Below are 27083 nucleotides of genomic sequence, written 5' to 3'. Positions count from 1 at the left end.
CATAATCGATCTTTTGGTAAGGGGTTTGAATTTTTACCACTGGGAAATTGGTGTTTCTGTGAGAACAATTTATTTTTGACAAAATTCTCTGTATAGGAATAAAATTTTCTATAGAAATAAAATTTTGACAAAATTTTATATAGAAATAAAATTTTGACAAATTTTTCTATAGAAATAAAATTTTGACAAAATTTTCTATAGAAATAAAATTTTGACAGAACTTTCTATAGAACTGATATTTTGACAAAAGTTTCTATAGAAATAAAATTTTGACAAAATGTTGTATAGAAATAAAATTTAGACAAAATTTTCTATAGAAATAAAATCTTCACAAAATTTTCTATAGAAATAAAATTTTGACAACATTTTCCATAAAAATAAAATCTTCACAAAATTTTCTATAGAAATACAATTTTTGGCAAAATTTACTGTAGAAATAAAATTTTGACAAAATTTTATATAGAAATAAAATTTTGACAAAATTTTCTATACAAAATACAATTTTGACAACATTTTCTATATAAATAAAATTTTGAAAAAATTTTCCATAGAAATAAAATTTTGACAAAATTTTCTATAGAAATAAAATTTTGACAAAATTTTCTGTAGAAATAAAATTTTGACAAAATATTCTATAGAAATAATATTTTGACAAAATTTCCGATAGAAATAAAATTTTGAAAAAAAAAATTTCTATAGAACTGAAATTTTAACAAAATTTTCTTAGAAATAAAATATTGACAAAATTTTCTATAGAACTAAAATTTTGACAAAAATTTCTACAGAACTAAAATTTTGACAAAATTTTCCATAGAAATAAAATTCTGACAAAATTTTCTTTGGAAATAAAATTTTGACAAAATTTTCTATAGAAATAAAATTTTATCCATTCGTTTTGTTTTGTTATTGTTGGTTTTGTTCTTTAAGCATTGTTGTTGTTTTTTTATTTCAGCTTAAAAATAAAATTTTGACAAAATTTTGTATAGAAATAAAATTTTGACAAAATTTTCTATAGAAATAAAATTATGACAAAATTTTCTATAGAAATAAAATTTAGACAAAAAATTCTATAGAAATAAAATTTTGACAAAATTGTTTATAGAAATTAAATTTTTGACAAAATTGTCAACAGAAATAAAATTTTGATAAAACTTTCTATAGAAATAAAGTTTGCATTGTTGTTTTTTTATTACAGCTTAAAACCATACATTGACTAAACTACAAGTGTAGCTTAACCAACAGAGGAAAAGAATGTTTGTCAAATTTATTTCGGCAAAGCCCTATAGACTGCAAGATGGTTGGATTGACGCACGTTTCGGAATTACCACATTCCTCATCAGCATCCTCTACTCGCAGCAAAACTATCAACCAATTATCAGAATAAATTCAGGCAGTGCGTCCATCCAACCATCTTGCAGTAATTTGTAGCCTTGAAAACGGTTCTGACGAAGTCAATCGAAATATAGGAAAATAAAAAAACAAGAAACCAACAATTTCAAGTTTAATTTATAGACCTATAGCCGAGATTATGAGATAAAAAATCATAAAAATTAAAATAAAAAGGTCAACAATATTAACAACAAACACGAAATAAAATTTTGACAAAATTTTCTATAGAAAGAAAATTTTGACAAAATTTTCTATAGGAAGAAAATTTTGACAAAATTTTATATAGAAATAAAATTTTAACAAAATTTTATATGGAAATAAAATTTTGACAAAATTTTATATAGAAATAAACTTTTGACAAAATTTTCTATAGAAATAAAATTTTAACAAAATTTTCTATAGAAATAGAATTTTGACAAAATTTTCTATAGAAATGAAATTTTGACAAAATTTTCTATAGAAATAAAATTTTGACAAAATTTTCTATAGAAATAAAATTTTGACAATATTTGCTATAGAAATAAAATTTTTGACAAAATCTTCTGTAGAAATAAAATTTTGACAAAATTTTCTATAGAAATAAAATTTTGACAAAATTTTCTATAGAAATAAAATTTTGACAACATTTTCTATAGAAATAAAATTTTCTATAGAAATAAAATTTTGACAAAATTTTCTATAGAAATAAACATTTGACAAAATTTTCTATAGAAATAAAATTTTGACAACATTTTCTATAGAAATAAAATTTTGACAAAATATTCTATAGAAATAAAATTTTGACAAAATTTTCCATAGAAATAAAATTCTGACAAAATTTTCCATAGAAATAAAATTCTGACAAAATTTTCTATAGAGCTGAAATTTTGATAAAAATTTCTATAGAAATAAAATTTAGACAAAATTTTCTATACATATATGTTCTCTTCAGTTGGAGTAGAGTACAAAGATAAACAATATTTAGAGCAAAATTACAATGGAAAGAGATATAACAACAGGTGTTACTTTTTAAATTCAACCAAAAAAAGATAAAAAAGAGCAACAAAGAGAACATATAACATTAAGTGAAACAATGGACTATCCATAGTGTGTTATAAGAGAATATGAGAATAATGGTAATAGTAGATAAGGCCCTTTGTATGAAATGCCAAAGGATTCTTCGTTTAATTTCACAAGTACATCAACATTATTATGTGGAGAGTTTTGTCTTTAATACCGTGATCATTTCTCTCTGCAACACATTAAACAATAGCAATCTAAAATACCCTATAAAATTGTATAGTGGGATTATGGTTTTTTATATAAAATAAGAAAATTAGTTTAAATAAGGAGTTTAAAATTGAAATCGCTATAACATCACCAGAGAGATATAGTAAATGTTAAATGAGTGAGCAAACATGTTGGTCTACCCACAAAAAAGTGTACATTCTAAGCCTTGAATTTGACTTAGAATGTTCCGTTTTTTTGCATTGGTTAGAAGGCTTAATTGCTACTTTTGTTTTGTATTATATAGAATTGGATATACTATAGAATAGATTATGAAATACGAGCCCGAACAGGTTTTTTTTGGCAGATAGAAAAGAAATTTAGATTACATGAATATTTGGATTCCTAACACCAGGACGTATATAAGGTGCAAAATTTATTATTATACTTGTATCTTCAAGTTAGTCTGAATTTTATTTATTTTCAGTGTATCGATTATAGTTCATATATTTAGTAGATTGTTTTTTTTTCAGTGTAACATGCTTTTTGTTTATAAAATTATTACCACTTATTGCCATGCAAATAAACAAAGGCTAGACACTCAGTAATGCAAAAAAAAGATACCAATCTTTTTTTTCATTGGGCCTATAAACAAACAATCGATTTTTTTGGGTTATGGCATTTTCTGAGAATATGTTGACATTTTGTGTAAAATTTAACAAATATTTGTATTTTAGTCAAAATGTGTCCTGTTAGACTTTCATTTAGAAGCAAAAGATACCACCACAAAAAGATATGTAAACTTCCAATCCTCCAATGTTTTTCTGTGTATTTGTGTATGTACAGGAGTACATACCCACATCCATATACGTGTATACATACATACCAGTCAAATAAGAGAAACCAATTTGATTTGACTCTATTTGCTCTATGTGTGTATTGAAATTTAATACTTCTTTGGTACTTTGTGATTTGTCAACCATGTCAAAATGCCATCAATGGGGTGTGTTTTATTAATTATTTGGTAAACATTAAAAGGATGCCAAACATGCGTGGTCATGTCAACAGGACATGATAAAGAATACATTTTAATTTGTTTATGTGTGTGGATGTGGTTTCTTGCGGTTTGTTTAATCTGGAATGAAAAAATAATAATGGATCTGCTTTGATTTCATTTAAGAATATAGAAGTAAGGATATGAAATTATCATTTATGCGATTTAGAGACTTTTTGGAAATAACTTAGTATTAAAATTAAATGTATGATGCTTATTTAAAACAAATGTTTCTCATGATCTTAAGATAATGCCAAAAACTGACAAGTTATTGGCTTTGGAAAATACACACCAAAATGTGCATAATCAAATTATGGGATACCTCATAGCCAACAATTTTGCTTGGTTTCAATAAAGTTATGATAGTATATGCTTTTCAACAACCGTGCAAAATATGGCCTATTTCGCTTCATAGTATATATAGCCCCCATATAAACCGATTGACTTTGACTTAAGGAACCTCTTGGAAGAGCAAATTTCATGCGATTTGGTTGAAATTTGGTACGTGATGTTTGTATGTGCTCTTTACTAAGCATGCAACGATTGGTCCATATCGGCCAATAAATTTTTATATCACCTATATAGACCTCTCTCCAGTAAATTTCATCCGATCCGATCGAAATTTGGTACACTGAAAAAATATTCTTTGTCTTCAATCACGAAATTCATTTATCCAGTTAATTTTTAATTGAAATGTCTTCAATCACAGCGTTAATCACCAAAGTCAATTTAAAAAATTAATTGTTCCAATTAAAAAACTAATTGCTACAATTTATTTTTGTGATTGTTTTTTGTTCCAATTAAATTAAATTTGTTGAATCAATTAAATTTTTAATTGATTATTTTTATACCCACCACCATAGAATGGTGATGGGGGTATAATAAGTTTGTCATTCCATTTGTAACACATCGAAATGTCGATTTCCGACTATATAAAGTATATATATTCTTGATCAGGGAGAAATTCTAAGACGATATAACCATGTCCGTTTGTCTGGCTGTCTGTTGTATTCACGCTACAGTCTTAAATAATGAAGCAATCGCGCTGAAATTTCGCACAAACTCGTCTTTTGTCTGCAGGCAGGTCAAGTTCCAAGATGGGCTGTATTGGTCCAGGTTTTGATATAGTCCCCATATAAACCGACCTCCCTAATTGGGGTCTTGGGCTTATAGAACTCGTAGTTTTTATCCAATTTGCCTGAAATTGGAAATCTAGAGGTATTTTCGGACCATAAAGAGGTGTGCCAAAAATGTGAGTATCGGTCTATGTTTTGGTATAGCCCCCATATAGACCGATCTCCCAATTTAACTTCTTGGGCTTCTAGAATCCTTAGTTTTTATCCAATTTACTTGAAATTGGAAATCTAGAGGTATTTTAGAACCATAAAGAGGTGTGCCAAAAATGGTGAGCATCGGTCCATGATTTGGTATGGTCCCCATATAAACCAAACTCCCGATTTGGGTTCTTGGTCTTATAGAAACCGTAGTTTTTATCCAATTTGCCTGAAATTGGAAATCTGGAGGTATTTTAGGATCATAAAGAGGTGTGTCGAAAATGGTGAGTATCGGTCCATGTTTTAGTATAGCCCTCATATAGACCGATCTCCCGATTTTACTTCTTGTGCTTCTAAAATCCAGTTTGCCTGAAATTGGAAATCAAATTTGAAATCAAATTTGATTTCATAGAATTTGGTCAAAATTTTAAGACGTAAGATTTTTTTTGGTGGTATCCTAGTAGTCATTTAAGGGTTACATTTCAGAATACATTTACTTTTATATGACTCTACCTCATTGCCCCGAGTAGGCCCAAGGCAGCCCGGCTAAGTTTCAGGCTCACTTAGACTATTCAGTCCATTGTGAGTAGGCCCAAAAAACAAGTGACGGTCGTATGTTAACTGCCAGTATTTTCCAGTTTCCAGGATATTCTGATGGATCTTAGAGGGTTTTATTCAAATCAAATAATGTGTTTAATATATTCAGTTACTAAGTATAAATTCTCAAGTACATTCACATTACATACATAGACAAAAAAAATATTTCTATTATACAATATAAATTTTAAAACCAACGAAGGTCACATTTAAAGATAACCCCTCAAATAAATTAGTTTTTATTTGTACTCAAAGGAAAAGCTTCAGAAATAAATTGTAACTTTGTGGCCATACAATGTCGTTTCGTATTAAAGTATTCCTTGTTCGTGAGTGTATATATGGTAATGGTCGTTATATAAAAATAACTTGTGTTCTAGATGGACACAAAGGACATTCAATTCCAGAAGCATTCTGATGGTATCTCTAATCAAATAGAAAAATCAAAAATATGAAATGCACACACACACACAGGCGTATACATACATACATTTGCACATGTAAAACTCGACAAATTTGCATAAACAACCAATGGAGAAAGCAAGTCGAAAAAAAGTATACAGAAAATACTTAAACCTTGTTTTATATAGGTGTGTAATTCAATGCATTCGTATTGGGCCAAATATCCTTTAAAGTAAACAAAGTGCATGTGTCCATACACAGAAGAGGCTAGAAAAATTCTTTTTTAATATAGATCTAAGGGGCGAACTTTCTTGGGGCCTATTCAATGAAATTAGCTAAAGGAATGTAATCCCGGAGAGTGAAAAACTTTGATAGAGGCATATCGATTTATAAATAAATAAATTTAAATTAATTTTTTTTTTTGGAAAAAATTGTAGTATTTCGGAAGTAACAACACCCATAGAAAAAAATGATGAACGGCGTGCACATTTCAAAACGATCTGTTCATGAAAGTGAATCAACACACATGTCAAACGGAGAACAGAAGGTGTCAATCTGACACCGATACAATTATACCAAGTGTTGACAAAACAACAACTAGCGTTCATGATCTAAAACGTAATGGTTACGAATTAAAAAAAAAAAAACACAATCAAAAAAGTTTTGCTGCCGTTACTTCGACCTGGACTGTCTGCTCCATACGCGTTAACATTCACCTTAGTACATTGGACCACTGACGGAGTTTCCATAAGAAAGTCTAACGAATATTTTAAGAAAGCCGTGAACGCCCGTGGACGAAACCGTGAACATTCTGTTTTGATTTTTCGTGAACGTTTCCAACATTTTCTAAAAATGGAAAATTTGAGGTTTCTATATTTCAAAAGTGTTTTTTTTTGGAAATATCGAGTATCGACACTTGCAGTTATTGCAACTTCGACTATTTGAGTTCTTAGTATAAGAAGATCTATAAATTATTTCCTCTTTCAATTCAAAATCGATTTTTCGATTCCGTCGTTAAAAGTCGCTTGGGCGAATCTATATCTCAAAAAAAAAATCACTTTCACAGAAAAAATATCATAAAAATGAAAAAGTATTCAATTTAGAAATTAATTTTTAATACAAAATAAAAGCCAGTCACAAAAATTAATTGAATTGATTATTGACTCATTTAGAAGTCTAACTTCATTGAAAAGTAAAGACAAAGTTTCATTAGCGAATAATTGATATAACGAATTATTCTAAGAAAATGTTAACAAGTTCAAATTGCAACAATAATATTTTTTTAACCAGATTGAAGAATATTCAATTATAAATTAATTGAATGAATTACTTTCGTAATTGAAACCAAAAAAATCACTCATTTCTATTTAGTCGATTATCGACTTTTGTAGCCATTGAAGTAGAATAGTCACCTATTAAAGTGGCTACAGACTAATGAGTTTAATTTCTCAGATTATTCAAAAAACTATTTTTTACTAAAACAATCTTTATATCAAATATAATTTTAATAAATTTTGGATAAATTTCATTCCTACTATATACTGTAGGTTTCGCAAAGGCCTTCCATAAAGCCCATTCAAAACTTTACCATCTCACCACTCTGGTTATAATGCAAGTATCAAACAATACCATAATAGCTTCTAAATAACAACGCATACGGGGGCATTTGGTGGATGGTATGGACGAAAGATAACGATGTGAATGTTTTGCCAATCCTGTTATTATGTCCTTTGTTGCATTTTCTCGTCTCGTTTTTGTTGTTGTTGTTGCAAAGAGCGAGATGGAACTAACCACATCACTTGATAACAACAATGGCATCCAAAGTAGTGCTTTGTTCAAATGAATGGATCTATGGGTTGTCTATGTAATTGCCAAGGAGATTTTTAAAAATGTCAGCACAACTCCAATTAGGAATGAATGGATTCATCGGGGTTTGTTGAGTAAATGTACAATGATGTCAGGCAAATTTTCAAAACTTGGATGAAATGATATTTAATTTTTTGATTTAATCTTTAAACTATTTAAAGAACCTGATTTTTGAATAGGTTATTTTTTAATATGTGGGATCAAAGAGAAAATTTTATATTTATAATGAAAATAGAATAACATAGCTTTTGGTATCTGTAAAATCATGTTGGGTCTGAATGTTTACTACAACTTGCACGCAGAGATATCAACACTTCAAAAATGTTTCAAGAGCATTTTATTTGTGGATGGGTAGCATGTTCTCTTCCCTTTTCATGGTAAAGGTTGTGATTTTAGAAATTGTTTATATCATAGATCAAGAAATATATTGACTTCAATTAACAATGATGTTGTTTGTTTGCTCTCCTTCTCCAAAGAGAATTTGAATAAATCATAAGCGCTATTGAGAGTAATATATGCTCTCTGTAGACTTTTAAGTTATAACAGTACTGCTAATCTTAGTTGAGACGTGTAAATAGGAATATATTTTATTTTTTGATCTATGTTTGCATTGTCTCCTCCGCTCTCATTCAATTTTAGATACACCAACTCTCGTTTTTCAAAGGTAATTTGAGGGAATTTTATACGCAATTTAGTGTAATATATGCGCTCTGTAGACTAATAACTTCACAGTTCACTTTGCCTGAGACGTATACATATACATACATATATTTTTTGGTCTGTGTTTACACTCTCTCCCATCCAGCTTTACAGATGATATTCGTGTATCATTATTTGTCCGTAGGGGCTTTAAAGTTCATAATATCATAAAATGATTTAAGATATTGCCTGTGTTGTTATGCCGTTTATTTTTTTATCTTGGAAAATATTTGCATTTGTTTATTTAAATTATGAAATGCTAATGTAAATGACAAAAATGAAAGACAGTGGTTTCATAGCACTAAGTGTATACCACAGGATTCTAAAATTTGATGTCATTTCTGATAGTTTTGCTTCTGAACAATAAAATTAAAAAATAATCAAAAACTAAAGCTTGCCTGTTTTGTTTTTGCACTAATGATCCATATTCAGACTCGACTTCAAGTATAAATTATGCTATGTTTCGATTAAAAGCGTCTTTAAAATAAAGGAATGGAAATCCTCCCCTATTATGAACGTTTTTTAAAAAGGTCAACAAGTTTGAAGAGGATTTTTTTAATTTTGATTGTTTTTAGTATTATTAAAGCCGTGTTGATTTTAGTAAAATAAAATATTCTTTCATGTAAAAATACCCAATTTTAAGTTGAATCACTTAACACAGCCGCATTAAGAAGTCAAACTTTAATAAAAAGGAAGGAGAAAGCTTCATTAGCGGATAATTGATATAACGAATTATTCTAAGAAAATTTTAACAAATTGTAATTTATTGTAATACAGTACAATTTCATGGATATTTATTTCATAGAGCCGAGAATGTCATAGTGAATATTATTATAACTGAGCTTTGCTCTTTATTGAGATCACAGTTCCCCGAAATAGCTCTTCTTTTTCCCTTTCCTTTCTCTTTTATTTCGCCAATTGGGGGAGACATTTCTAATGCTACTATGACATTAATGGTGAGTACGTATGGGTGTGTGTGTGAGTGTATTGTAGTCGCCTTTTGCTATAGGTATGGCTTCAAAAACACTTTCATCGGTTTTTCAAATTAAAAAATTTTCCGCAAGAATCACGGGATGGAGCGATGAATGACTCAATGTAAAGAAACTTGTATAACCTCATCCATATAATTTTTTTTATTATTAACGTAAATTCTGTGAAGTTATATGAATATGAGTTGACGATTCGTGGTTTTATGCCACTTCCTTTTATTTATTTTATATCCGCGTGACAGAAGGAAGAAAAACACGACTTTCTTCCGCATTCTTATTTCTGCTTTGTGGTATATGTTTCACATGGAAATGACTGTGATTATTATTCATATTATGCTTGTAATGTAAGTTCTATGGATTGTGTATTAAGTACCCTACATAATAGTCATACTTTTTTGTCTCACATGGACAATTGAAAAGTCGCCAGTCTGGCATAGTAAATTGCGGTTCTAGTAAAAAATTCTGTTGAATGGCAATAAATCAGTTTTATCATGTTTTTCTTATGGGAGTACATGCAAACAATCGGTTATGAAATACAATTTTGGCAAAATTTCCTATAGAAATACAATTTTGATAACATTTTCTATAGAAATAAAATTTTGACAAAATTTTCTATAGAAATGCAATTTTGACAAAATTTTCTATCGAAATAAAATTTTGACAATATTTTCTATAGAAAGAAAATGTTGACAAAATTGTCTATAGAAATAAAATTTTAACAAAATTTTCTATAGAAATAAAATTTTGACAAAATTATCTATAGAACTAAAAGTTTGGCATAATTTCATATAGCAATAAAAGTTTGACAAACTTTCCTATAGAAATAAAAATTTGACTAAATTTTCTATAGAAATAAAATTTTAACTAAATTTTCTACAGAAATAAAATTTGGACTAAATTTTCTATGAAAAAAAATGTTGACAGATTTTTCTATAGAAATAAAATATTGATACATTTTTTTATTAAAGTAAAATTTTGACAAAAATTTCTATAGAAATAAAATAGAAATACATTTTTGGCAAAATTTTCTATAACATAAAATTTCGACAAAATTTTCTATAGACATAAAATTTTGACAAAATTTTCTGTAGATATAAAATTTTGACAAAATTTTCTATAGATATAAAATTTTGACAAAATTTTCTATAGACATACATTTTTGACAAAATTTTCTATATGCATAAAATTTTGACAACATTTTTATAGAAATAAAATTTTGACAAAAATTTCTTTAGAAAAAAATTTTGATAAAATTTTCTATAAAAATAAAATTTTGACAAAATTTCCTATAGAAATAAAATTTTGACAAAAATTCCTATAGAAATAAAATTTTGACAAAATTTTCTATAGAAATAAAATTTTGACAAAATTTTCTATAGAATTAAAATGTTGACAATATTTTCTACAGAAATAAAATTTTGATAAAATATTCTATAGAAATACATTTTTGACAAAATTTTCTACAGAAATAAAATTTTGCCAAATTTTCCATAAAAACAAAATTTTGACAAAATTTTCTATAGAAATAAAGTTTTGACAAAATTTTCTATAGAAATAAAAATTTAACAAAATTTTCTATAGAAATAAAAATTTAACAAAATTTTCTATAGAAATAAAATTTTGACAAAATTTTATAGAAATAAAATTTTGACAAAATTTTATAGAAATAAAATTTTGACAAAATTTTCTATAGAAATAAAATTTTGACAAAATTTTCTATAGAAATAAAATTTTGACAAAAGTTTCTATAGAAATAAAATGTTGACAAAATTTTCTATAGAAATAAAATTTTGACAAAATTTTCTATAGAAATGAAATTTTGACAATATTTTCTACAGAAATAAAATTTTGATAAAATTTTCTATAGAAATACATTTTTGACAAAATTTGCTACAGAAATAAAATTTTGCCAAATTTTCTATAGAAACAAAATTTTGACAAAATTTTCTACTGAAATAAAATTTTAACAAAATTTTCTACAGAAATAAAATTTTGACGAAATTTTCTATAGAAATAAAATTTTGACAAAATCTTCTATAGAAATAAAGTTTTGACAAAATTTTCTATAGAAATAAAAATTTAACAAAATTTTCTAAAGAAATAAAAATTTAACAAAATTTTCTATAGAAATAAAAATTTAACAAAATTTTCTATAGAAATAAAATTTTGACAAAATTTTATAGAAATAGAAATAAAATTTTGACAAAATTTTCTATAGAAATAAAATTTTGACAAAATTGTCTATAGAATTAAAATGTCGACAAAATTTTCTATAGAAATAAAATTTTGACAAAATTTTCTATAGAAATAAAATTTTTGACAAAATTTTCTATAGAAATAAAATGTTGACAAAATTTTCTATAGAAATACATTTTTGACAAATATTTCTATAGACATACATTTTTGACAAAATTTTCTATAGACATAAAATTTTGCCAAATTTTATTTCTATAAATTTTGACAAAATTTTCTATAGCTATAACATTTTGAAAATATTTTAGAAAACATTTTTATTGATATAAATGTTTGGTAAAATTTTCGGGGGAAATAAAAATTTGACAGAACTTTCTATAGATATAAAATGTTGACAAAATTTTCTATAGAAATGAAATTTTGACAACATTTTTTATAGAAATCCATAGAAATAAAATTTGGAAAAATTTTCCATAGAAATAAAATTTTGACCAAATTTACTATAGACATAAAATGTTAATTATAAAAACCGTAGTACACGCAAAGAAAAAAAAACGTTTGGAAAACGTGTACCGAAAACGTTTTTCTTTTGTTAGAGTTTTTTGAATTGCTTCGAAATTTTTAAAACTTTTGTCGCCCAAAAAATTCTTTTCTTACAATTTTTTTTATTTTTTCAATAAAAAAAGTTATTTTTGAAACAACAACACAGTCCATTTCGTTTATATCAAACATTGTTCTTTTCCGACTTTAGGTCTTTAATAAGACACATTTTACAGTTCAAAATTTAATATAGTACAATGTAATGTTGAACACTCGGAATCTTCCGAACATATCTGCAATATATGTAAAAACAAAAAAAAACAAAAAAAAAACTTTGGTCGAAGCAGGGATCGAACCCACGACCCTTGGCATGCAAGTCGGACGTAGCAACCACTGCTCTACGGTGCCAAACTAAATGTTTGTTTCTGTTAAATAAACTTTGTTTATTCGGTTCGTGGGCGCCGCAATCTATGCTATATAAATATAACTTATATGGATAATTATCTATTGATGATCATAACAGGTACATAGCTCAGTGGTTAGTGTGTTGGCTTACAAAGTGCATGGTCCGCGGTTCGATTCTCCGTCCAGGCGAAAGGTAAAAAAAATTTAAAAATGTATGAAATCGTATAATTTCTTCTACATTGTTGGTATTACAGGAAAAGGTGTTAAGAACTAAAAAACCTCGTGGATGTGAGAAATATGTGAGGCAAAATGCAATTAGCAAGAAAACAATGTTTTTTTTTGAGTTAGTCTTTATGAAATTGTTTTTACATCCTGGAAAAGAATAAACGTTTATCACAAAAAGTATATACTTTTCGTCCAAATACACTTCCTTACAGCGAAAAGCAAATGAGAAACGAACCTTGTTTGTCTAAAATTTCGTTTGGGAGGAAAGAATTATTTTTTTTGCTTGTAGTGATCCCAATTTGAGAGTCAAATAAATTTTGATCTATATGTATATAGATCTAAATTTATTTGCACAGTGTGTAGTGATCCTTCGAGGCCAACATCTCAGATTTATTTTTCCGCGTTTTTTTTTTTTTCTTTACAATACATTTCACATTTATATGGCTGTATTTTGTATTTTATCTTCAAATTAGGAATAGCAAGTTTTTTGTCGTTTTATACGATACCCACACTCATTCTCTGTTGCGCTTTCATTTTTCCATGTAAATGGTTGCCTGGAGATGTGAGATTTTCGCTTTGAAACATCGTCGTCATCTTTACAGATTTGCTGCTTAGAATTTGATTTAAATGCGAGTAACTTATTTCTCCACCCATAAAGTACATTCAATCAAAAAAAACACGAAGAATTAATTGTGGGGAGTTTTGTTTTTAAGGTGGTGGTACTAGGAAGTATACAGTGCGGTATATACGGTGGAGTGAATTCAAGAGACTGTGAAATTTCAACAAAAATTGTATCCATAAGAACCTACTACCACCTGACCTGTAAGAGCAATTTACTATCCCCATGTTTGTGTCCAGCTGGTGAAGTTTTTTTGTTGGGGAACTCATCTCAGGAGAAATATGGAGAATACCGTGGGTAGGGCATCTTACTTCAAAATGCTCTGGGTGCAAAAGCCCAACACATTCCGATCCGTAGGTTTTGGTGTCCATTGTTCGCTAGAAATGAAGCGAGGAACATTCTTTTTAAGCAATTGAATCAATTAAAAAATTAATTATTTTTTGAAATCAAAATCAATTAAATTTTTAATTGAATTAATTTAAAAATTAATTGAAGTTTTAAGATAAAATCAATTAATTTTTTTAATCAAACATTTTTTATTATTAATTAAATCTGTGATTGACACTACCATTTTCGTGGATGAATACATTTCAATTAAAAAATTAAATGGGTCATTTAATTTCGTGATTGAATAATACATTTTTTTGTGTATACCGTTTGTGTGTCCCCTTGTTGAACGTGATGTAACACTGTCAAAAAATAGAAACAAAAGATTTATTACAATTTAAATGCTGGGCCATTGAGATTTTCCAGCCAAATGTAAGGCAACCACGCTTCATTTCCATTACGAATATTCTTATTTCTGATTAGAATATATCAAAATGCTTTTGTAAATCTATTAACCTGTCAGACAAGCGGGACAGAAATATAGCAATCTGAAATTTGTTATCATACATATCAGCCACTCTGTAGAATTAAATTTGTAATTTAGCTCGTTATGCCATAGAAAATATAATACATATAGATGAGCCATGGGTGTCAAACTATGTTTGACAGTTCCGAAGATTCAGAACAAACGAGGAAAATAAGAGCACGCTTACATTCTCGTTCGTTTTCCTTTTTGTAGTTTGCCAATATTACACAAAATGAGAACGTGTACGATGCACCAGAGGATTTATAAATAAATTAATATATTAAAAGTTCATATTTGATCAAAAAATTGTGATCAAAACCGCGAAAATACGAAATTTAATTTTGAGCAGCGTAAAGAGCAATTCCGAACAACACAAAAGCAAATGCACGAAAATTAATGTTTGGGACTGACTCTTTACGAAAACTTCAAAACGAAATGTCAGAAAATTAATTTTTGGAACTGACACATTTTTTTAAAAAAAGAGAATAGTGGATCATGCGTTAGGCTAATGAAATAGTGAGATTGATAAAAATCAGGAGCCTGATTAATATCGGGAGTGAGAGTAAAGGGTGATACGGTCAAAATTTGGTCAAGGGAAAACGCGTGTAAATCGGTGAAATCGTTTATTTAAAAAATCAAATTAAATTTCTATTTCAAGTTCAATTAGTATAAAATTCAGGAAAAATATTCAGTTAGGCTTTCGCTTTTCCAAATCCGAATTGCCGGGCCTCACGCTTGACACCTGCCATCAGATTTTGTACAGCCACCTTGTCCACCTTCTTCGCCGCAGAAAGCCACTTTGCCTTCAACTGCTGCTCGTCCTTAGCAGTTTTTTTGGTCTTCTTTAGGTTCCGCTTGACAATAGCCCAGTATTTCTCAATTGGGCGGAGCTCTGGCATGTTGGGAGGGTTCTTGTCCTTGGGAACCACCTGCACGTTGTTGGCGGCGTACCACTCCATGGCCTTTTTACCGTAATGGCAAGATGCCAAATCCGGCCAAAACAGTACGGAACAACCGTGTTTCTTCAGGAAAGGCAACAGACGTTTATTCAAACACTCTTTCACGTAAATTTCTTGGTTGACAGTCCCGGAAGCTATGAAAATGCTGCTTTTCAAGCCACGGGTACAGATGGCTTGCCAAACCAGATATTTCTTTGCGAAATTTGGCAGTTTTATGTGCTTGAAAATATCTGCTACCTTTCCCCTTCCTTTTGCCGTATAAAACTCCTGTCCCGGAAGCTGCTTGTAGTCGGCTTTGACGTAGGTTTCGTCGTCCATTACCACGCAGTCAAACTTCGTCAGCATCGTCGTGTACAGCCTCCGGGATCGCGCTTTGGCCGTCGTATTTTGTTTATCATCGCGATTTGGAGTCACTACCTTCTTGTAAGTCGATAGTCCGGCTCGTTTTTTGGCTCGATGTACGGTTGTAGACGATACACCCAGCTTATTTGCGGCATCTCGGAGAGAGAGGTTAGGGTTTCACTTAAAACTACTGGCAACTCTCTTTGTCGTCTCAGCGGCTTCCGGTTTTCGATTTCCCACCGATCCGGACTTCCTGGCTGTCGACAAACGTTCCCCAAACACTTTAATTAAATTTGTAACGGTTGATTTGGCAACTTTTAGCGAGTTTGCCAGCTTTGCGTGCGAGTAGCTCGGATTTTCGCGATGCGCGAGCAAAATGTTGATACGCTGCTCTTCTTGCTTGGACGGCATTTTGACAACTGAAGAGTGAATTCCAAAATCAAAATAGGAGCAACATTCTACACACACACACCTTCAAAATGAGGGGTGTTCAGGTTTTTTAAATGCAAAATTGAAAGAAATGCGTCAGGTTTATATTGACCAAATTTTGACCGCATCACCCTTTATTTTCGAGAGCGTGATTATCCATAAATATTACTCATACACACTCGTAACATAGAAGAGATTTTCGTGGTTCACGCTACCTTACTCATTTTTTTACTTTCGTCCCACTGTCCAATATGGCATTTTAAAGATTTGCATGATGGAAATATTGCCACTTTGTTACCAATTGAGAGCTAATTAGGCTTTTAATTATAATTGTATATAATTACAAGTATTGCGTCTTCTTATGATGTTGATTGTTTTCCTTTTCAAATCACGGAAAATAAAGGGCCTAGAACTTTGGAAAACTTTTTCTATTCATTGCTTTTGTTTTTTTTTGTTGTATATTTCAAGAACCAAGTTACCAGTAACAACCAATAGCGAAGATTGGTGAGATGTAGAGGAAAAGTAGATGGGAAGTAGATTTGAATATGAAATAAGTTTGTTTTAAACTTTTACTCATTGTTATTGTTGTTGTGACATTGCCTATTTTGTTAAATCGTGTAATTTTAATTTACTGTTGCCAATGGCTCCACCCTTCTCATTATAGTGTACTGCTAACGCTCATACCTCATCGCTTTAGCTACCCTTTATTTGGCATTCGTTGTACGTTTCAATGATTATTTAAACAAGGTTTGTATTTTACAGTGATTATGTACCATAAATGTCATTATATGAGGGTGGATGTTCGAAGCAAAAAGGGGTGGAGCTTTGTTTAACACCGAAATGGTGAAGTGTAAAATGCTTCTAAGAGTAACTTCAAAAAATATTTTAAATGTCTACCACATTTATACGAAATTCTAAATTTTTTTTATGAAAAATTTGAAATGTTTATTTTGTGAGGTTATTATGTACACTGAAACAAAGTCCGTAGTTAAACTAACACTGCATTTAACTTATTTTTATTGTCAAAAAATTATTTGTTTGTAGTTACACTTCATTTTTTTTCAAATTTTTGTCGTTTTTATACCCTCCACCACTTCCGAACGAAACAAGCTATCGACTTCAAACTTGGCACAAATAGTTGTTATTGGTGTAGGTCGGATGGTGTTGCCAATGGGCCATATCGGCCCACTCTTACGTATAGCCCACATATAAACGGACCTCCAGATTTGACTTGCGGAGTCTCTAAGAGTAGCATATTTCATCCGATCTGGCTGAAATTTGGTACATGGTGTTAGTATATGGTTTCTAGCAACCATGCAAAAATTGGTCCATATCGGTTCATAATTATATATGGCCCCCATATAAACCGATCTCCAGATTTGACCTCCGGACCCTCTTAGAGGAGCAAAATTCATCCGATCCGGTTGAAATTTGGTACGTGGTGTTAGTATATGGTCTCCAACAACCATGCAAGAATTGGTCCATATCGGTCCATAATTATATATAGCCCCCATATAAATCGATCCCCAGATTTGACCTCCGGAACCTCTTGGAGGAGCAAAATTCATCCGATTCGGTTGAAAATTGGTACACACAAAGAAAATTTCATTGAAATTGAGCCAACGAAATTTTTTCATTGATACAATGGAAAATTTTCATTAGGACAATGAAAACTTTCGTTAATAATACGAAACGTTTCATTGTTTAACAGAAAATTCATCATAATAATGAAAAAGTTCGTTATATTAACGAATTTGTTTCGTTGGCTCAATTTTAATGACAAATTTCGTTGATATAACGAAACTTTTTCTACCTGTGTACGTGGTATTAGTATATGGTATCTAATAACCATGCAAGAATTGGTCCATATCGGTCCATAATTATATATAGCACCCGAATAAACCGTTCCCCAGATTTGATCTCAGCAGCCTCTTGGAGGAGCAAAATTCATCCCATCCGGTTGAAATTTGGAACGTGATGTTAGTATATGGCCGCTAATACCATGCCAAAATTTGTCCATATCGGTCTATAGTTATTTATAGCCGATCCCCAATCACACAAAAATTGGTCCATATCGTTTCATAACAAAATAATCTATCAAAAATTTTATTTCTATAGACAATTTTGGCAAAATTTTATTTCTAAAGCAGATATTGTCAAAATTTTATTTCTATAGAAAATTTTGTCAAAATTTTATTTCTATAGAAATTTTTGTCTAAATTTTATTTCTATAGAAAATTTTGTCAAAATTTTATTTCTATAGAAAATTTTGTCAAAATTTTATTTCTATAGAAAAATTTGTCAAAATTTTATTTCTATAGTAATTTTGTCAAAATTTTATTTCTATAGAAAATTTTGTCAAAATTTTATTTTGACAAAATTTTATTTCTGTAGAAAATTTTGTCAAACTTAATTATATACGTATTTAATCGGACTTTTTTAGTTTAATATATACCACGGACAACCTTGCAATTCAGAAGACGGTGTTAGGAAGTTTTAAGATACCTTGCCATCGACAAGTGTAACCGCAATTCAAGTAATTCGATTGTGGATGACAGTCTTCAGTAGAAGTTTCTACGCAATTCATGGTGGAGGGTACATAAGTTTCGGCCTGGCCGAACTTACGGCCGTATATACTTGTTTAAATTTGTCTCAAACATTTTATGAACAAAACGTGGGTATAAAGTTGAATGACCGTACACATAAATTCAATATGAACTAACGCAAAAGAAACTTTTCGTACGGTTCCCGATAATAGTAAGAATGAACTACTGTGTGGTAAAAATGGTCATGATTTGGCATCAATGATTTTTTCTTTACTTTTCGTTCATTTTGTCTTCGATGGGAGTGTGTAAATTCTAGAATTGCATTTGAAAAGTACACCAGGGCATTCATATTTCCTGGTTTCAACAACGTTTTGTGGAAATCTCAAAATGTAGAGTACGATTTAGTTCATTTTTCCTATAAAAAAGTTCAATTTTTTCTGTGTAATGGGGGAGAAAAATTTATTTACATGTCGATAATGCAGCATTATATTTGGCGATGCACTTTGGTGTGAAACAGGGCCACAGTTCAGTAGGATCAAAAATGAGCACATTAGATGCTCAAGAAGACGAATCGATATACGAGGGCAGTTCGGAAATTTCTTAGCCTAGCACAAAAAGCACGGTATAAACAGAAAAAAGTTAAGTGTTTTGGAAACTCCTTATATGGAAACAGGTGTTCAAAAAAGACGCATCCGCACTTTTTTTCAATGGAAAAATTAGAAATGCGTGCTGTCATTAAATATTTACGTAAAAAAAGGTTTATCGGGAAGACCTTGAGGAAAACTATTTTAATCAAGGGATAGAATTGCTAGAAAAGCGTTGGACAAAGTGTATTGAAGTTTCAGGAGATTATATTAAAAAATAAAAATATTTTTGAAAAACTAACTATTCTCTTTCATTGATAGACTAAGAAGTTTCCGAACCGCCCTCGTATATCGATTCGTCTTCTTGAGCATCTAATGTGCTCATTTTTGATCCTACTGAACTGTGACCCTTTTTCACACCAAAGTGCATCTTTAAATATCTATCACATTAGGAATTGTCGACAGCATATTTCGCTATGCACGCACGGAAATCTAATCCCAAGAAAGAAAAAATCAATACGAGGGTTGCATTTTATATTTCGGGATTACAAATATTAATCATTGAAAATCGCGTTATAAAAAATATTCCCCATTACGATCTAAAGGGTGATACGGTCAAAATTTGGTCAATATAAACTTGACGTATTTCTTTCAATTTTGCATTTAAAAAACCTTAACACTCCTCATTTTGAAGGTGTGTGTGTGTAGAATGTTGCTCCTATTTTGATTTTGGAATTCACTCTTCAGTTGTCAAAATGCCGTCCAACCAAGAAGAGCAGCGTATCAAATTTTTCTCGCGCATCGCGAAAATCCGAGCTACTCGCACGCAAAGCTGGCAAACTCGCTAAAAGTTGCCAAATCAACCGTTACAAATGTAATTAAAGTGTTTGAAGAACGTTTGTCGACAGCCGGGAAGTCTGGATCGGGGGGAAATCGAAAACCGGAAGCCGCTGAGACGACAAAGAGAGTTGCCGGTAGTTTCAAGCGAAACCCTAACCTCTCTCTCCGAGATGCTGCAAATAAGCTGGGTGTATCGTCTACAACCGTGCATCGAGCCAAAAAACGAGCAGGACTATCGACTTACAAGAAGGTAGTGACTCCAAATCGCGATGATAAACAAAATACGACGGCCAAAGCGCGATCCCGGAGGCTGTACACGACGATGCTGACGAAGTTTGACTGCGTGGTAATGGACGACGAAACCTACGTCAAAGCCGACTACAAGCAGCTTCCGGGACAGGAGTTTTATACGGCAAAAGGAAGGGGAAATGTAGCAGATATTTTCAAGCACATAAAACTGTCAAAGTTCGCAAAGAAATATCTGGTTTGGCAAGCCATCTGTACCTGTGGCTTGAAAAGCAGCATTTTCATAGCTTCCGGGACTGTCAACCAAGAAATTTACGTGAAAGAGTGTTTGAATAAACGTCTGCTGCCTTTCCTGAAGAAACACGGTTGTTCCGTACTGTTTTGGCCGGATTTGGCATCTTGCCATTACGGTAAAAAGGCCATGGAGTGGTACGCCGCCAACAACGTGCAGGTGGTTCCCAAGGACAAAAACCCTCCCAACACGCCAGAGCTCCGCCCAATTGACAAAATAGCTATTGTCAAGCGGTACCTAAAGAAGACCAAAAAATTGCTAAGGACGAGCAGCAGTTCAAGGCAAACTGGCTTTCTGCGGCGAAGAAGGTGGACAAGGTGGCTGTACAAAATCTGATGGCAGGTGTCAAGCGTGAGGCCCGGCAATTCGGATTTGGAAAAGCGAATGCCTAACTGAATATTTTTCCTGAATTTTATACTAATTGAACTTGAAAAAGAAATTTAATTTGATTTTTTAAATAAACGATTTCACCGATTTACACGCGTTTTCCCTTGACCAAATTTTGACCGTAACACCCTTTATACGTTTTGCATTCCTTTGAGCTAATTATCAAAGCACTTCTTCAGAGTCGAAAAACGTTAACCTCTAATTCAGTTTTAATAAGTCATTCGGTGCCAAGTCGGAAATATACTGCGGATGACCCATCAAATCGATGTTTTGAGTGCTCAAAATGCAGTTGTTTGGGGCGGGAGCTCGTATTGTTGTGGTGAAGAGTGACCAGTCTTCGGCGGTTGGTTTTCCTGTATCACTCAGAATTTAATTTTCTGTGTTGGTAGTGGTACGATTGCGACAAATCCAGTTTTTCCGAAAAAAAACAGACGATCATTTTCTTGGAAGTGCGTGGTAGAGCGAATCGGGGTTTATTTTGGCCAAAGTTCGGCAAAGATAGCAATTATCGGCCGAAGCCGATTATTTTCCTTATTTTTTTATTATAGCATTATTATTATTACTTTCGGGATCACAAGCGTAAATCCACTATTCATCACCTGACACGATGTCATAGACGTATTTCGAAGCACCTCGATTGTATTTTTGAAGCATTTTTTTCATGCAATATTGTTGGTCCCACTAATGCCTAAGGTTGTCTCAATTTCACGATAGGTCACATGACGATCTTGCAATATTAGTTCGCGCACAGCATCAATGGTTTGCGGAACAACAAAGAAAGACATTCACGAAATTCTTCTTGGAGTGAACTTCGACCTCGGTTGATTTCACCATACCGCTGGTCCATGACGGAGCTCCATCGCCAAAAATTGAATAAAGTTAATCGATGCACTGTTGTTAAGTTGAAAGTTGTAAACAATAATCTTGTGAAAATGTTCACAATTTAATTCCATTTTTGAGATGATGTTGCTGTAAACAAAACAAATAGCGCTCGTATATCAAAACATTTTGAGTACGTATAACCTCAAAAATGTCAAGCTTTACGATAGGGCAAAATTTTAATCCTAACGATGCCCAATCCCTGGCAATCCTCGTACATTTTCAAAGAGGTCAGCTGAAAATTTACACCTTTAATTGGTAACGAGAACTCAATAGCCACGTGTGGTAATGGTGTGGGCTGCCGTTATGACCGATAATGGTCGCTGTATTCTTCGTCAAAATAAATGCCGAATACTCGTAATATCACAAAAAAGTCCATGGTCAGCCACAGACCATGGGCATTTCAACAGGACCCAGCACCATCGCATTCAGCCCGCATCAACCAGTAATGGCTTGAGAATCTATGGATCTCAATACATCTCAAGGCGGCGTTTCGCCGGTAATCGGTCAAAATACCGCAGGGCCACTGTCGTGCAGAGTGTGATGGATAGCCAATTCGAATAAATCTAAACTGTTTGCAAAATTTGACCAAAATTTTTATAGTATTTCCAAAATGTATTTTATTGCATTGCAGATCAGCTACCGTATTCTCCTGCTATCTATCCTTGGGAATATTCGTATAGTTCGGATTGTAAGAGAACTTTTTCTAAGAGCATATCACTTTCTAGCGTTCTCTTTGGAGTTTATTCGTATTGTTCGGATTTAAAGAGAACGCTCTAATGCCAAGCGGTCGAATTACTCCTAGTTCTAAAAATCTAAAGGGTGATACGGTCAAAATTTGGTCAAGGGAAAACGCGTGTAAATCGTTTATTTAAAAAATCAAATTAAATTCCTTTTTCAAGTTCAATTAGTATAAAATTCAGGAAAAATATTCAGTTAGGCTTTCGCTTTTCCAAATCCGAATTGCCGGGCCTCACGCTTGACATCTGCCATCAGATTTTGTACAGCCACCTTGTCCACCTTCTTCGTCGCAGAAAGCCAGTTTGCCTTGAACTGCTGCTCGTCCTTAGAAGTTTTTTTGGTCTTCTTTAGGTTCCGCTTGACAATAGCCCAGTATTTCTCAATTGGGCGGAGCTCTGGCGTGTTGGGAGGGTTCTTGTGCTTGGGAACCACCTGCACGTTGTTGGCGGCGTACCACTCCATGGCCTTTTTACCGTAATGGCAAGATGCCAAATCCGGCCAAAACAGTACGGAACAACCGTGTTTCTTCAGGAAAGGAAGCAGACGTTTATTCAAACACTCTTTCACGTAAATTTCTTGGTTGACAGTCCCGGAAGCTATGAAAATGCTGCTTTTCAAGCCACAGGTACAGATGGCTTGCCAAACCAGATATTTCTTTGCGAACTTTGACAGTTTTATGTCCTTGAAAATATCTGCTACCTTTCCCCTTCCTTTTGCCGTATAAAACTCCTGTCCCGGAAGCTGCTTGTAGTCGGCTTTGACGTAGGTTTCGTCGTCCATTACCACGCAGTCAAACTTCGTCAGCATCGTCGTGTTCAGCCTCCGGGATCGCGCTTTGGCCGTCGTATTTTGTTTATCGTCGTGATTTGGAGTCACTACCTTCTTGTAAGTCGATAGTCCGGCTCGTTTTTTGGCTCGATGCACGGTTGTAGACGATACACCCAGCTTATTTGCGGCATCTCGGAGAGAGAGGTTAGGGTTTCGCTTGAAACTACCGACAACTCTCTTTGTCGTCTCAGCGGCTTCCGGTTTTCGATTTCCCCCCGATCCAGACTTCCTGGCTGTCGACAAACGTTCTTTAATTCCAAACACTTTAATTACATTTGCAACGGTTGATTTGGCAACTCTTAGCGATTTTGCCAGCTTTGCGTGCGAGTAGCTCGGATTTTCGCGATGCGCGAGCAAAATTTTGATACGCTGCTCTTCTTGCTTGGACGGCATTTTGACAACTGAAGAGTGAATTCCAAAATCAAAATAGGAGCAACATTCTACACACACACACCTTCAAAATGAGGGGTGTTCAGGTTTTTTAAATGCAAAATTGAAAAAAATACGTCAAGTTTATATTGACCAAATTTTGACCGTATCACCCTTTATTGTGTTAATGCAGTTAAACTAGCACACTTACATATAAAATCTCTAGAACGTTGAGTACAAATCCACTCTTAAATAAATTAAGTTGAGATTTGAATTTTATGTATTTTCTTTTGCACACCGCTCATAATATCTGGTGAGAGATATTCTGCATGACACAATGTTCCTCTAATGAATGTCACCTCTATCGTTGAAGATCCCTTGCACCGACGAAAATATGAGATTTTGTCTTATAGTATAGGTAAAAATTAAAAAAGGAAAAAATAAAATCTTGTTGGTTGATTTTTTGGACAGTGTCCAGAAACCAAGGTTGGGCTTCTACAACAATTTTTCTCTTCCAAGGGCGAGATTCATTTCATTGCATCACTCAAAAAAAAATCATAAACAAATTATCCTATAGGCTAAATATTACATTACTCCGGTCCCCCGCATATATTACCCTAGTCACCTGGAATTTAAAACGAACCTTTGGTGTTTGAAATAATACAAGTTTTTTTTTTTAATTTTTAATTTTAAATTCACTTTTCATTTTTATTTTTTTGTTTTCCATCTCATCGTTTCGGTTAAACTTACATTAAAAAAAATTCACACACAAATATTCTACCAATCTCAAGAAATGTAAAATTTTATAAAAATGTATTTAGTAAACTATTGAAAAGTTAATTTATTTTAATTAACTAAGCAGGATTTGGAAATAAAATTTTACATTTGTTGAGATTAACAAGAACACATGTCAAACTTATATTATGAATAATTATTAAATACATTAACAAAAAAAAAAAATAATAATAATAATTGTACAGTGCAGAAATTTAACAAAAAAATGATATTTACAAAAAAATAATACACATTGAAATAACTTACATGGGCATGTATATGTATATTTATATTTAAGTATAATTACAATTATGAGTATCTAAGAAAGAAAGTAGAGCGATTTGTAAATTACGTATATTCTTCTTTTTTCAAAAAATGTATAAAGAATCCGCTAAGAAATGTACAAGTTTTTTTTCTATTCTAAAACTGTTTCTTCATTATATATACAAGAAATTTAAATACAAATAAATTAATAAGAAGGGGTTTGCAGATGTATTTTGTAATTGGATACTTAAGCTACTTCTAAATCTGATTCATCACCATCACTATAATTGGGATCTGGTTTAATATGCAGTTGCGTTACAAAATCTTCTGGGCTACATTTGAGATTAACAACGCCATTACCATTACTGGCCATTGATGTGGGTCCACCACATTGCTCTTCTTGCAGTTTTCGTAGACGTTCTTGTTCCTCACGCTTTTGTTTACGCCATTTTGCCCGGCGATTTTTAAACCAAACCTAAAATGAAACGAAAACAAATATAATTAATGATTAATTATCTGAATAAGAGAACAATTATCCATAAATAAATATTATTATTTTAAAAATTATTTTAATTATTGTCTTTATTAAAATAAATAAAGAAAAATTAATTAGTGAAGCCTTATATGCCCCCATATTCTAAAAATAATATTAAAATTACAACAATATTTAATTCTGTTTTAATTAGAGACATTTTTAATATAGTTGTTTTTTTTTTAATTTTTCTTAAATGTGGTAAATTTTGTATGAGTGCATTTGAATGACGGTTAGTACAATTCCTACTGTCCCCTTCTATTAGAGTATGGATTCCTACTGTCCCTATCTATTAGAGTCCAGATTTAAGAAAATGTGTAAATAAATTCTTGGAATGTTAAGAAATCAATTGCAACTGGCCACTAGCTTGACACAATTGGCTGGTAAGTTTATGGCTTCTGTAGTTTGGGATGTGGATAGAAAAGTTTTCATTGCCTACTTGGGAAAAGGAAGGACTATTAATCGCTACTACTATTTGACCAAGCGAAAAACAAAATCGTCAAAAAACGGCGGTTGCCACAGTTGGTAGAATTCAACCTAAAATTGTAGATTTTTTTACTGTTTGGTAGGTTGCAAATTATACCTCTCCAACTAAGAGGTACTTCACAAAATTTCTACAAAAATAAAATTTTGACAAAATTTTCTATAGAAATAAAATTTTGAAAACATTTTCTATTGAAATAAAATTTTGACAAAATTTTCTATAGAAATACAATTTTGACAAAATTTTCTATAGAAATAAAATTTTGGCAAAATTTTCTATAGAAATAAAATTTTGACAAAATTTTCTATAGAAATAAAATTTTGACAAAATTTTCTATAGAAATAAAATTTTGACAAAATTTTCTATAGAAATAAAATTTTGACAAATTTTATATATATATAAAATGTTGACAAAATTTTCTATAAAAATACAATTTTGGCAAAATTTTCTATAGAAATAAATTTTTGACAAAATTTTCTATAGAAATAAAATTTTGACAAAATTTTCTATAGAAATAAAATTTTGACAAAATTTTCTATAGAAATAAAATTTTGACAAAATTTTCTATAGAAGTAAAATTTTGACAAAATTTTCTATAGAAATAAAAATTTAACAAAATTTTTTATAGAAATAAAATTTTGACAAAATTTTATATAGAAATAAAATTTTGACAAAATTTTCTATAGAAATAAAATTTTGACAAAATTTTCTATAGAAATAAAATTTTGACAAAATTTTCTATAGAAATAAAATTTTGACAAAATTTTCTATAGAAATAAAATTTTGACAAAATTTTCTATAGAAATAAACTTTTAACAAAATTTTTTACAGAAAAAAAATTAATTATTTTTAAAAAAATTTCTTCAGTTTCAAAAAAAAAGTATTAACTTATTTATAACATGTTGCAATTAGGAAACTATTTTAGTTAAATTTTTCTAAAATAGACCTACATTTTCTTCCATGGTGGGTTCACTTTTTTTGGGTGTAGTTAAGTTTGATGGTTAAGAATATTTTGATAATGGTTTTTATTTTGGAATGTTACCTAAAAACTGATGAAATGTTTTACAAACCCTTTAAAATAAATCGGTACCGTATTCATTTAAGATTTAAAAAATGTAAAATTTCAATTATTCAATTTTTTTGTTTTCTTTAAAACCAACTTTATTTTTTAAAGTACTCATTCTTCTTTTTTTGCATTACTGATGTTTGTTTTAATTTTCCATCCATTTTTTAAATAATTTTTATAAAATATTTGGAAATTTTATTTTCATACGGTAAA

The 27083-nt window shown here is 30.9% G+C and overlaps 1 protein-coding gene across 1 annotated transcript in view; it reads right to left on the bottom strand.

The window, feature by feature from the left end:
* Nucleotides 1–24925: 24925 nt before the first annotated feature.
* The window catches only part of Gsc (goosecoid homeobox), a 31716-nt gene continuing 29558 nt past the window's right edge, over nucleotides 24926–27083 (bottom strand). Inside the window, exon 3 of the mRNA XM_075295107.1 lies at nucleotides 24926–25263. Within this exon, the coding sequence (XP_075151222.1) occupies nucleotides 25036–25263 (228 nt within the window). The 3' untranslated portion in view covers nucleotides 24926–25035. The remainder of the gene's footprint in view (nucleotides 25264–27083) is intronic.

The sequence above is a fragment of the Haematobia irritans genome, chromosome 2 (genome assembly GCF_050003625.1).
Source record: "Haematobia irritans isolate KBUSLIRL chromosome 2, ASM5000362v1, whole genome shotgun sequence".
Classification (NCBI taxonomy): domain Eukaryota; kingdom Metazoa; phylum Arthropoda; class Insecta; order Diptera; family Muscidae; genus Haematobia; species Haematobia irritans.
Note: the sequence above shows the minus strand (reverse complement) of the source record. Positions and strands in the feature narration are given on the sequence as shown.